General features: G+C 37.2%; 1 protein-coding gene across 1 annotated transcript; it reads left to right on the top strand.

Moving 5' to 3' along the window:
• Positions 1-1,750: 1,750 nt before the first annotated feature.
• On the top strand, positions 1,751-12,559 carry thop1 (thimet oligopeptidase 1). The gene is made up of 13 exons (XM_081357432.1): positions 1,751-1,875; positions 2,850-3,056; positions 4,984-5,132; positions 5,410-5,517; positions 5,613-5,715; positions 6,310-6,470; positions 6,596-6,731; positions 7,677-8,043; positions 9,400-9,601; positions 9,690-9,876; positions 11,759-11,887; positions 11,972-12,108; positions 12,193-12,559. Exons 1-13 carry the CDS (start codon positions 1,863-1,865, stop codon positions 12,352-12,354), a joined length of 2,061 nt encoding a protein of 686 aa, XP_081213558.1. The 5' UTR covers positions 1,751-1,862; the 3' UTR covers positions 12,355-12,559.
• The last annotated feature ends 734 nt before the right edge of the window (positions 12,560-13,293 follow it).

The following is a 13,293-nucleotide window of genomic DNA, read 5'->3' on the forward strand; positions in this document are numbered from 1 at the left end:
CCCACATTCATGTTATGTTGTTGATTCAGGGCATTTGGAAATAACTGTTTTCAGGAATGTCTTTACTGCACATTAGGTAGATTACAGGTGGCATCATAGCAACAATTGTAAGTTACAATTCTTTCTGCATGTTATCTATTTTCTTTGTTTTCTAATTCCACAGAAATAATCTGTAAAATATTACTTAATTTTTTATGTAAAATTACACATAACCCTATAAAATTACAGAGAATTTCCTTTAAAAAACGTAAAATTAATGTAAAACCAAAATAAAAGCAATTACCTGTAAATTTAATAGTGGACCTTTAAATTACAACAAAAATCTGTAAAATAACAGGTATTCACTGTATAATGACAAAACGGCAAAATTCTGTAAAAAAATACAGACCGTTTCCTGTAAATTTACAGTTTTTTTTTTACAGTGTAATTAAGAAAAAAAAGAAAAAAAAGTCTGTAAACACAGAAGGAGGTCCAGTGTTTATCTACAATTTTGTCCTCTTCAAGACTACATGCTGTTAAACTCTATGCACCAGTCAAGGTCACACTGACCTTGCTTGCTGTTGTTACATGTCTCACATACAAAACCTGTAAAATAATGTGATCCATCTATGGCTTTAACAGAGTATGCCCATTGTCCTGACATCTGATCTGACAGGCTGTTAAATGGTTTAACCAGTAAATTCTCACCTCGCCAGCAGATGGCCACAGAACCGCAGAGATTATAGTCAGTGTCAAGTCAAATCATGTTTATTTATAGAGCTTTTCGCAATATAATTTCAAAGCTCACAGAGTTGTTTCAATATGATGCACTGTCTTTAGACCCTATGAACATCTAGGTATTTGTGTAGCTACTCTGTTCCTATCAAGGCTATTATGGAAGTCACTTTCATGAATTTTCTAGTTTTAGATTAGGGCTGTGGATAGTGACTATTTTGATAATCTGTTGAGTAATTCTTTAATTAAAAGAAAATACAATTATTTTCAACAAAATGGTTTGTTTTTATTTAACGTTGTTTAATAAAATGCATTTGAAAAGTAGCAAAAATAAATCATGATGGCATAGTAAAAAGTTTCCTATTCAGTTTTCATTCAGTTTGATCTTCATTTAGCCTATATATAAAAATAATAATAATAATAAAAAATAAAAAAATCAACCCCTGGGGTTAGATTAGAACATAGTAAGAGAATTGATTAAGTATGAGTTGTTTTTTAAATAGGCTATTTAATATTTCATATCAGTTGAGCAGGACATTAGTTTTGATAGTAGAATGTTATGCTAGGCTACATCTCTCTTTACTACTAGTTAATAGTAAATAAGCACGAATGATCAATAGGTAATTTGAAACATACAGTTCAGCTTACCCAAAGAGGTCCATAAAACAGCAGGAGAATATGTCAGGTAATGACCATTTACCTCAGGAAAACCAAATAATGACCATAGAACGTAGTTGGACTTAAAACAAATTGCTATAGAGAGGAGTAGGCTATTTAGCTAAATATGATAACTATATTACATATTTATTATATTTTTATCTATATCTTTAAAATATTATAACGTTGTTATTATAAAAAATGCATCATATTTAATTTGAACATAACACATTAACGTATCTACTGTAGGCTACCTAATATTTATCCAAATGAATCGATATCCAGTCAAGATCAGAATTCCCCCCCCATATCATATTTATTTTGGCCACATCGCCCAGCCCTGATAGATCTCTGTTTTTTTTTACAAGGTTGCAGAAGTCTCTGACCAATCCACGGAGAGTCATGTGACCGGAGCAGGAAGAGTGACTGAGCGGCTATTATAGGTTCTTTGAATCGTCGCTGATACACGCGGTGTTCTGACTGAGTGGAAAATGGCACCTACAGGTAAGTTAGCTACGCTAATCTTCTAGACCACATATATACCGCTAGAATATAAGAACCTGAACATATCTGTCTGCTGTTTAAATGAAGCTTAAGTAGAACCGACGTGGTGTTTGTAGCGCGTTAGCGCAGTGAGCTAGTATTCGGTGGGTCAGCTGTGAAGTTCGGTCAGCTGGTGCCGCTCGCCATCCGGTTCCGACAAGTGAAAACACAAGCCATTCGTCCCACAATGACAGGGCCCACATTTCATATTGCTGGAGACTCATTTATCGCCATGATTTCTCCTTTTACAAAAACATATCCTCAATATTCTTCTGACGCTGTTACTCTATTTATATTATAATGCTGGCTCAATTTAATTAGATATAACGTTACATGCCATGGTCAAGTAGAGCAAGAATAGCTGGTTAACCTTTAAGCTCTTAAGATGTAATAGCAAACTCATCACACACCCTTAACAATATGATTCACAATAACTGTAAAGAGCAGATGTCAGTGTTTAGCGCTAAATCGGAACGGATCTACTTGTATAAAGATTTATCTAAATTCACTGTATTATCATCATCAGGTGATAGAACAATCATAGTCCTACTCCTAACCTTAAAATCATTGACCTTTTTTCACGATTTGTTGATGGATATGTTGTTTCAGGAACAATACATTGTGATTTATTAACCTTTTTAGATCCACATTTAAGTTCAGTGTGATAACTCGTACAGTTACACTTTATTTTAAGGTGTCATGGTTACAGTGTAATTATATTTAAGTACTGAGAAATATTAAGCAGCTACATGTACTTACTATAGGGTTAGGGTAGGATTAGGATTTGGTTGAGGGTTAGTTGCATGTAATTATGCATCATTTACTGTTATTACTATGGTAAGTACATGCAACATGTAACAAGGACACTAACATAAAGTGTTACCACTCATACTTTTGTGTTATTCAATCTAAGCATTGTCATCTTCATTGTTCAGGTGAAGTTGTGTTTGGCTCTGGGGATCGGGTCTGTGATGACAATCGTTTGCGCTGGGACCTCACTCCTGACCTGATCCACCAGCTTACTGAAGAACTTATTGCCAAAACTAAAAAGGTGTATGACACAGTCGGCGTCCTGGACCTGGCCAGTGTCAGCTATGAGAACACCCTGAAGGCCCTCGCTGATGTGGAAGTAGAGTACACAGGTAGAAATCAATTGAAATGTTACCTTTATTATAAAATAAATATTGTTTTGCCTAAAGAAAATAAAGCCTGGGACCATTAACATTTAAGGGTAAGGCAAATGTGTTGTACACAAAATGATGTAAATATGATGTAACTCTTATTTTACACAACATTTACTGATATTTCACTAATAAATAAAACATTTATTGACACAACACTTCTGTTATTCGGTTGTTGTTTGTTTCAGATTACTTTTGCCTTAATAGTTCAGACCAGAGGTGACATGTACAAAGTAATATATACCAGGTTTTTCTATCTATCTACATTTGTAAGCTCCATAGAAAAAAAGTCTGAGTGTGCAGAAAGCTGTGTTCAGTGGTATACACCATTCAGCACTTTTTGCATAATGACACGCTGACCAGCCTGTGCGCTTCCCGCTGCGGTTTACCATTGTTAAGGTGTTGAATTAGCTGAATTTGAATTTCATTTAAACAAATTATAAATGGCCCCTTTCCTTTCATTTCTTCTTCTTTCCTTTTTCTTCACATTGTTTATAGATAGATATAATGTTGAATTTCAAAGACTGTGGATATAATCTAAAATGGGTATGATGTATCGGTCGATACAATTATTTTCACTATGAATCACCCCTAATTCAAACCAGGGTTGCCAGGTCTGGGTTTTTCCCTACACCAAACATTTGAAGCACACCTCCCATCCAGTAATTACAAAGCTTTGTGCTTTGTTACTTCTGATAAGAAACAAAGTCTCCGCTTTCAAATTCTCTCAATTTTGTCATGAAATTCAAACAATAAATGGCTTTCCTACCACTTTAATTCAAGTTATAACATGATAAATGTCACTTAACCTTGTATTTACCTCAGGAAAGTTAACCAATGTTCACAATTTAGTTAGCTATAAAAAACACTAGAGAAGAGCTTACTTATTGTTAATTATATATGTATGCTTGAATATATTTGTCGTGAATACAAGCGTTTATATAAACTACTGTATCTTATGTGCAACTGAGTTGTATACAATTTCAATTGTATTTCAATTTCAATATCACAAAAAAAGTAATACTAGCCTAACTAACAAGTAAAAACTGTAAAGCTCACTCAAGACAAGTAAACAGTCAGAGAAAAAGTAGTAAAATATGAACAAAGAAACTAATTATAAGCAATAGGGCAAACAACTACATAACTGTATAAAGTAACCAAATGTACAAAAACACTGCATAGTATTCACCATGTAACTTCATTTATATAGTGCTTTTAACAATGTACAGGGTGGGCCATTTATATGGATACACCGTAATAACATGGGAATGGTTGGTGATATTAAAGTCCTGTTTGTGGCACATTAGTATATGTGAGGGGGCAAACTCCTCAAGATGGGTGGTGACCATGACATATACTAATGTGCCACAAACAGGACTTTAATATCACCAACCATTCCCATGTTATTACGCCCGGTGTATCCATATAAATGGCCCACCCTGTAGATTGTTTCAAAGCAGCTTTACAGAGATAAACGTATAATTTTTAAACTATACTTATTAAAGTTACGAAAGTGATTCTGTCAAGAGCAATGATATTGTCTGATTGAAATTAAATGACTTTATTAGGTTTATTAGGCCGATAAGATACTTGCAAGGACGGGCATTTTGACACATACGAGTGTGTATTTGACTGTTCAAGCCCAAAACGGTGCCAAAAACAACTCTGTTCAAGAACCTCACGTTCTGTCAGATAGCGCACATATACCGAAATGAGTCCTCTTTCGCTGCTTACTGCGCTTGAACGATTAAAATAACTTGTTTTTAAACTGCAAGGCTTAACGCATTCAAATAATAAGCTTTCATGATGGCGCAGCATGGGAATAGATAGAGATCGTCCAAAATGATTTAAATTGACTTTTTTTTTTCTTTTTCTTTTTTTTTTTCAGTCCAGCGTAACATGCTGGATTTCCCTCAGCATGTGTCCTCCTGTAAGGACGTCCGCACGGCCAGCACCGAAGCCGATAAGAAGCTGTCAGAGTTTGATGTGGAGATGAGTATGAGGGAGGATGTTTATCAGAGAATCGTGGCTCTAGAGGTGAGCAGGGACCGAGCGCTAGCACATCTCTCTCAGGAACTAAACGCTAGTATCTCTCAGGGACTGAACTGAGCTCTGAGAAAGCTGAGGAAACCTGTTAACTGACTAAGTCACATATTAGTGTGTTGCTCCACCAGCATGTGCATAATTTTATTAGCCATGAATGATATAAAAACAGGTAAAGATGATGTAAGTTTAAACCACCTTCTCTAAACATGTAATCATCCCCTAGATTTTATTTAAAATTGTTATCTTGTCTTTTTGTTTGTTTTAACAGGAGAAGCTATCGGATGAGAGTTTGACACCCGAGGCCAAGCGTTACATGGAGAGACTCATAAAGCTTGGAAAGAGAAATGGCCTCCATCTGCCCAAAGAGACGCAGGAGGTCAGATACTAAGATCTAACTTACAGTTTGCTGTGTAACAGTAGCGCAAACACACTCTTCTAGCCTGTAACTGAGTTTTGTCTTCCCTGTAACAGGAGATCAAAAAGATCAAGAAAAAAATGAGCAATCTGTGTATCGATTTCAACAAACACCTGAATGAAGATACGACTTGCCTGTATTACTCTCGAGAGGAGCTTGGTGGGTGGGCAGAGTACTTTCCTTTCAGAGAGACACTGAAGATCAGATTTAGTGCCTCCATAAGGCAGTTATGGTCATTGTGATATTATAATAAAGTGTAATGCAACTCTGGGTGTAAATAATTGTTAATAACGTAGTTTACCCGAAATGCAAAACACTGTGTTTGCAATGTGCAACTTCAAAGCTAGTCATTTTAATTTAGTTAAACGTTAAAAGTTACTATGCCAACACTTAGAGAAATGTATTCAGTATTTTTTATTGAATTTTAGTCTATTTGATATTAATTTTCTCACTTTGTTTGCTCTGAATCTGAGCATTAGTAAATGGCATTCAAAGTAATTTTCCATGCCAGAAAGACTATTGATTTCTAGTGACCGGAGTGACCGAGACTGTTGGCGATGTGACAAAATTGAACAGAGCTGAATTTGACATGCTAATTAGGTGACGACTAAAATAAATAACTACATTGAAGGCATTTTAAGGATGCATTAGGTGCATCATTACTGTTTCTACAAAACAGTAGAAAAAAGAAAATAAATTATCCACAGGGACTCAAATGAATCAGTGAACCATTTATTTAAATACATTTTTTAGGTGGGCTCCCTGAGGATTTCCTTAACTCTCTGGAGAAAGATGAGTCTGGAAAACTGAAGCTCACTCTGAAGTATCCTCATTATTTTCCCACCATGAAGAAGTGCTTTGTCCCAGAGACACGGAAGAAGTTAGAGGAGGCTTTCAACTCGCGCTGCAAAGAGGTCAGACATCCCAGAAATCAACTGTAACCATAATTAGAATGCTACCTGAAAACACTTTAGGTGATGCTATAAATTAATGCTAATGTATCATTTTAATAATGTTATTATAATGATTCCCCTGATAGGAGAACTCTGCTATTCTGAAGGAGCTTGTAGAGTTGCGCTCCAAGAAGAGCAGCCTGCTGGGCTTCAGCACTCATGCTGACTTTGTGCTTGAGATGAACATGGCCAAGGCCTCCAAGAAGGTTGCAACTTTCCTCGGTAATGACTGCTGTCTTTACATGTATATATGTATGCATGTATGTATATATATCAAATAGAGCTGAGATAAGAGCTGAAACTCTTTAAATGATGTTATACTGAGTTAAAGCAAACATTTGAGAAAATCAATTTATTTATTGTAGTATAAATGGTAAAAACAAAACAAAAATTAAAACAAAGAAATACTTTTATTTAGCAAGGATGGTTAAAATTGATCTAAGGCGAGAGTAAAGTTATGTACAATATTTCTATTTAAAAAATAAATAAATAAATTTGAGTGAAGGATCATGTGACACTTGAAAATTCAACTGTACCATCACAGGAATGCATTTTTTCATTTTCAAATATATTAAAAACAGACAAAAAGTTAATTTACATTTATTGAAAAAAATATTTTTTTTGAACAATAGTGTATTTGGTAACACTTTACAATAAGGTTCCATTAGTTAACGTTGGTTAATGCACTAACTAACAATGAGCAATTAATAGCAGTTCTTCTTATTAACTAAAGTTAACAAAGATTAATAAATAAACAACTTCATTGTTAGTCTGTTCGCTCAGGTCTATTAAATAATATTAAAAATCTTAAAATCTTACATTTTAAAATCTTCCCGGTCTACTGACATTTATGACATCTGCTTCAAATATTACAATGGGCATGATAACTTTTGTTAACTCTACAATAAGTAAATCCACTTCCCTAGCTAATTACTCTTCAACAGCGAAGCAATAGAAATATACAGAGCTGCCGCAAAAACTGAAGTTCAAACACAATATTCTAAAGATGGCTGCGCAATTGTTTCTCTGGTGCATAAGGTTGTGCATAAGGTGCATAACTAATGTTAACAAATGGAACATTATTGCAAAGTGTTAATTTAGTACATTGTTGTGCAATTGTGTTCAACCCTTCCGTTAAACATGTTCTATTCCCCCTGCACACTTTAGAGGATCTGGCCCGTAAACTGAAGCCCCTGGGTGAGGAAGAGAGGGCTGTTATTCTGAGGCTGAAGGAACAGGAGTGCCAGAAGAGAAATTTGCCCTTCGCTGGAGAACTCCATGCCTGGGACACGCGCTACTATATGACCCAGGTGGAGGAGACGCAATATGCAGTGGATCAGAACCAGCTAAAGGAGTATTTCCCAATGGAGGTGGTTACCAAGGGCCTTCTGGACATCTATCAGGAGCTGCTTAATCTCACCTTTCAGCAGGTGGAGGGAGCACCTGTCTGGCATGATGATGTGACGCTGTACTGCGTTAAAGACCGCTCCTCCGGCCAGGTGGTGGGCCAGTTTTATCTGGATCTTTTCCCCAGGTAAGCACTCATACCTGGTTTCTACTGAAATTGTGCTGGTGGGGATCTGAAAATCTTTCATTCTTAAGAATACATTCCTTCTTAATTGCTGTCTTTTTTTAAAGGGAAAATATGTATTCCTAAAAATACTTCTTAAGAATCTTCTTTTTTTTTTCTTAACATTGTTTTCTTAAGAATCGTAAGATATTGGGCTGTCAAATATAGACATATTTGTAATATTTGTAGTAATATGTATTATTACTAGAAATAAGTATGTGCTCTTGTACTCTGAATTGACACGAATTATCAATAATGTAAAGAACGATTGGTCATGATTCTGTAATGTAACTTTTTTCAAAATTCAAAAACAGAATTCAAAATTCAGTAACCACTCTAGAAAAAGGAGTCAAATAGGGACCTCGTTTTTAATTATTTAATTACAACATAATTTTCAGCAGCATTCAGCAGAAGTGAGAGCACCCATACACAGGACGCGCACAGGGTGCATTTACTCTAGAAAGAGTGCAAATCAATGCAACAGACCACTGTCTTGAGACAGGCTCTTAAAAAAAAATAAAATAAAATAAAAATAAACACAGTTCTGAACTCCTGTCGAGCCAGTTGCGACGAGAACAGTGTGTTATGATTATTATGGTAATCTGCAGACAGAGGAAATAAACTACATTAGAAGTTAGTAATGCACCAAAATATTCTTTTTTTTACCAAAACACACGAGGATGCATCGAGAGGTGACTTGTGCGGAATACATCTCTCGCTAACCAGCAAGCGTCAATAGCAGAGAAGAACCCGCAAAATTTTTAAAAACTACTGTAATTTTCACAAAATGTAGGTTTAGGAGTTTTTCAGGCGAGAAAATAGTTGTTTAGAGTGCAAATCTGTGGTTTACAATTTACCCGGGAACAATACAAGTTGACACCATTATGACTAAATGTTTTCTTAGTACTAAAGAAAGGTGATATTTGTCTCTGGTTAAACGTATCCATAGCAGACTGGGCGGAGTGGCCTTGGACGGCAACATGCCTAGTGCATTATGGGATTTTAACTGTTCCTACCTGTTTGACCTTTCCTACCTACCTGACTAGGGAAGATGTTTCCTCTAGTCAGGTAATGGCAATTTCTTTTTTTTTTTCTACTGCATAGGCAGCCAAGTTTTATTGAAGCCCATTCACCTAGCGGTGAAGTGCCCTTTAAGTTATTTCTTAAGAAGGGTTTGGTGAAACTGGCCCCTGTATCCTGAGGGTTGCCAGGCAGCTTCAGTGTAGGATTTCTGAGATTTAGAACCCATTTATATCCTGCGCGCAGAGCTTCAGTGGCAGTTCAGCTAGATTAATCGCTAATTCTCCATTATCTCTGTAGGGAGGGGAAGTACGGCCATGCTGCATGCTTTGGCCTGCAGCCTGGCTGTTTGCTCCCGGACGGGACCAGGCAAATGGCTGTGGCTGCCATGGTGGCTAATTTCAGCAAGCCCACCGCTGACGCTCCATCCCTGCTGCAGCACGACGAAGTGGAAACGTACTTCCATGAGTTTGGACATGTGATGCACCAGCTTTGTGCTCAGGTCTGAATCGAGGCTTTCAGTGTCACTTAGGTTGCAACTAATTTGCAGTGTGTGAAGATTAAATATGGATGTACTTTTGTTTGTTCAGACTGACTTTGCAATGTTCAGCGGGACTCACGTTGAGAGGGATTTCGTGGAAGCTCCATCTCAGATGTTAGAGAACTGGGTCTGGGAGAAGGAGCCACTGCAGCGCATGTCCAAGCACTACAAAACAGGAAACCCCATTCCAGAGGAGCTTCTGGACAAACTTATCAAGTCCAGACTTGCTAACACAGGTGACCAGTGACAAAACAATCAGTGGTGGTCATTTTCACAGATGACAACTTGAACTGATCACCTGCTAGCTACAAGTCAACATGAAACAAAAGTGTGCACTGTAATTTGTCACACACTTTCCTAGTCTTATTTTGAATATTTCTGTTAAGGTGTTTTCACACTTGGTTCTTTTCAGGAGTCTTAGCGTGGTTTGTGTGTTTTTTTTTTTGGCCCACATGTGAACACTCCAAACTATCTCAGAATCCTTAAAAGTGAGTGAACCGAACCGAGACCATCTCAGGAGGCGGTCTGACTACGGTTCAGGTTCACTTTCAGCTAACGGCACTGTTCGCTAAAAATGTCCATTGTGACAAATCAGTCCAGGCTTACGTGATCTCTCCATTCTCGAATTAGATGCCTCCATACAAATTAGGGGTGTGAATCTTCACTGGTCTCACGATTAAATTTGATTACGATTATCATGTCACTCATTCGATATAATGATGCGTTGCATCCTCAGTTTTCAATATTACTGCACATGGCTACATTTTCGTCAATTAATACAAGCAGTCAGATATATGAACTCCCTTTTTTATTTTATCTGCTCAAGAAAGTACATTGAATGTAGCCAACATCAAGTCTGAACACAGCAGACGACAGGAGCATTTAGAACTTATAAACATTAGTAAATCCTAAAAGCGCACGAAACTGTCAAGTAGTGTACTTAAGTTACAGTAACGCATACACGCGCTTGCATTCACACACATACGTTCACACGCACACGCTCAGGCTGTAGCCAAAATGTTAAAATAGTGGGTGCATTTTTATTACTCGTTTTTGTGTTTTGCCTCCCTCCGCCATTTTACACTACCGTGAGAAGTGCATATGTGACGAATGACGTCAGAGAAACACCAGTAGGTTATAATCGATCATGGTCTATTTCTAGCCTGGGTTTCCCCATACTGCCTTGCTCGCAGCGCGATTTTATTCACGCTGCTAGGCAGTCTGGACACCATGGACCAAATTTTCCCCTTAAAAAGGGAATCAATCACAGAACGGGGAGGGAGCAGCAAGACGATGACGACACCGAAGCAGTTTGTTTATATCTATGGATCCAACATGGCATCAGACTCGACGTTACCTTCTACCATCATGTTTATCTTGCACAAACGGTAATATTCGCTAAACGCCATCGTGTACAAATAAATCTTTGACCCATCTTCTTTTTCCTCGTCGAATTTCTGTCACTCTACATACGTCATCTGGTATAATTGAAGCGATTGGCTATGAGCTACATAAAGGCGCATTTGATAGACATTCATAGCGCCCAATAAACGGCTCTGGGCATTCGTAAACCACGCCTCAAATACGAGAAAATGAACACGTGGTTCCCAGACCAAGTCTCAAATGAGACTTGGTCTGACGTTAGCCAGGCTAGTCTATTTCTGCATTGATGCAGAATTGTCCATGTCAACACCTCTTGTACAAATCAGCTGTTCATCATGGTGGCTGCTTTTGGGACATCTGGACTCAACAGCATTTGTAGCAATCTCGTTTTACAAAGTAATAATTAATAATAATAATCTTTACAAATAAATATCTTTGTTAGTGAGGCACATACAATTTAAGTGAATGAGATCAAATTTTGAAGGCTATATTTGGACTAGATCCAAAAAGCTACCGTATGAACACAGATCCATTTTGGTCCAATTAAGTAGAAAAGTGGCCTCAGACCTAAGTCCTCTTTCAGGGACAGGGACCGTCAACGTAAAGAGAACTTTTTCTTTTTCACTTGGTCTTTCTGGTGAGATTGCTGTGGAAAAATGTCATCCAATATTCACAGATTTCAATATCTATTTAAAAGTCTGTCTTTAATAGTATCCTATCCTCCTTGTTTTTCAGGGTTGTTTAACTTGAGGCAGATTGTTCTGGCTAAGGTGGACCAGGCTTTGCACACAAAGAATGGGCTCGACGCGGCTGAGGAGTATGCCAAACTCTGCCTGGACATTCTGGGAATTCCTGCTTCACCAGGTAAAAACTAAACTAATTTTAAAACTGAATGCAATTATTATGATTACCTCATCAATACCTCATTACCCCCCCGTGCTCTTACAGGGACAAACATGCCTGCCACCTTCGGTCACCTGGCTGGAGGATATGATGCTCAGTACTACGGTTACCTGTGGAGTGAAGTCTTTTCCATGGACATGTTCTACGCCCGTTTCAAACAAGAAGGCATCATGGACCCTAAGGTTAGCTTAACCTGCAGTGCTTGTGAGTCTTGTGCATAAATATGCTTTTTGTATGTCTGCTCATGTTTCTGTGTTGTTAAACAGGTGGGTCAGGACTACAGGAAGTGTGTTTTGAAGCCTGGAGGCTCTGAGGATGCTGCTGACATGCTGAAGAAGTTCTTGGGAAGAGAACCCAAGCAGGATGCATTCCTCCTGAGCAAAGGGCTCACGGCTGATCTGGAGTCCGGGACGCCCTGCGCCTGCTGACTGCCTGAAAGTTAGGCTAAGCCGTTAAAGCCTCAGACTGATACCTCCTAAACAAATCCCAAAAAGCTCATTCACTAATCACACCTTCTCCGAACCCTGCACTTGTGCAAAGAGCTTTCACTATGGATGTTTGAAGCATTGTTTTAAAATTGAAAGTTGTATTGAAATATGTCACACACACAAAAAAAAAACAATCTCCAAATGACACTCTTGTTGCGTTTTAACTGTTTTCTGTGGAGCTTAATGAATCCCCTATGGAAAATGCCAAGGCACTGCTTCAGTGCACTCATAACACATAATTTGGCTGACGTCACACACGGTATACCAGTTGCATGATTCACAACAGGTCCAAGAAATAAATAAATGCAAGAAATAAAAACTAAATTAAAGTAAATTAAGACATATTGAGCACATTTGTCCATAAATATATCAATGAATAAATACGTCTGTATATATATATTCTCACAAACACCGAATTAATAAATAAATACAGTGGTGGCCAAAATGATTAGAACGGTAAGATTTTTTTTTAATGCTTTAAAAGAAGTCTCTTCTGCTCACCAAGGCTTCATTTATTTGATCCAAAATACAGCAAGAAAAGTAATATTGTGAAATATTTTTACAATTTAAAAGAACTGTTTTCTATTTGAATATATTTTAAAATGTAATTTATTCCTGTGATCAAAGTTGAATTTTCAGTATCATTACTCCAGTCTTCAGTGTCACATGATCCTTCAGAAATCATTCTAATATGCCGATTTTCTGCTAAAGAAACATTTATTATTATTATCATCAATGATGAAAGCAGTTGTATACAATTTCTTTTCAGGATTTTTTGATAAATAGAACGTTCAAAAGAACAGCATTTATCTGAAATAGAAATCAAATAAATTGGATCAAATAAATGAAGCCTTGGTGAGCAGAAGAGACTTCTTTTAA

Source organism: Scardinius erythrophthalmus (genome assembly GCF_964197995.2).
Source record: "Scardinius erythrophthalmus genome assembly, chromosome: 25".
NCBI classification, from domain to species: Eukaryota; Metazoa; Chordata; class Actinopteri; order Cypriniformes; family Leuciscidae; genus Scardinius; species Scardinius erythrophthalmus.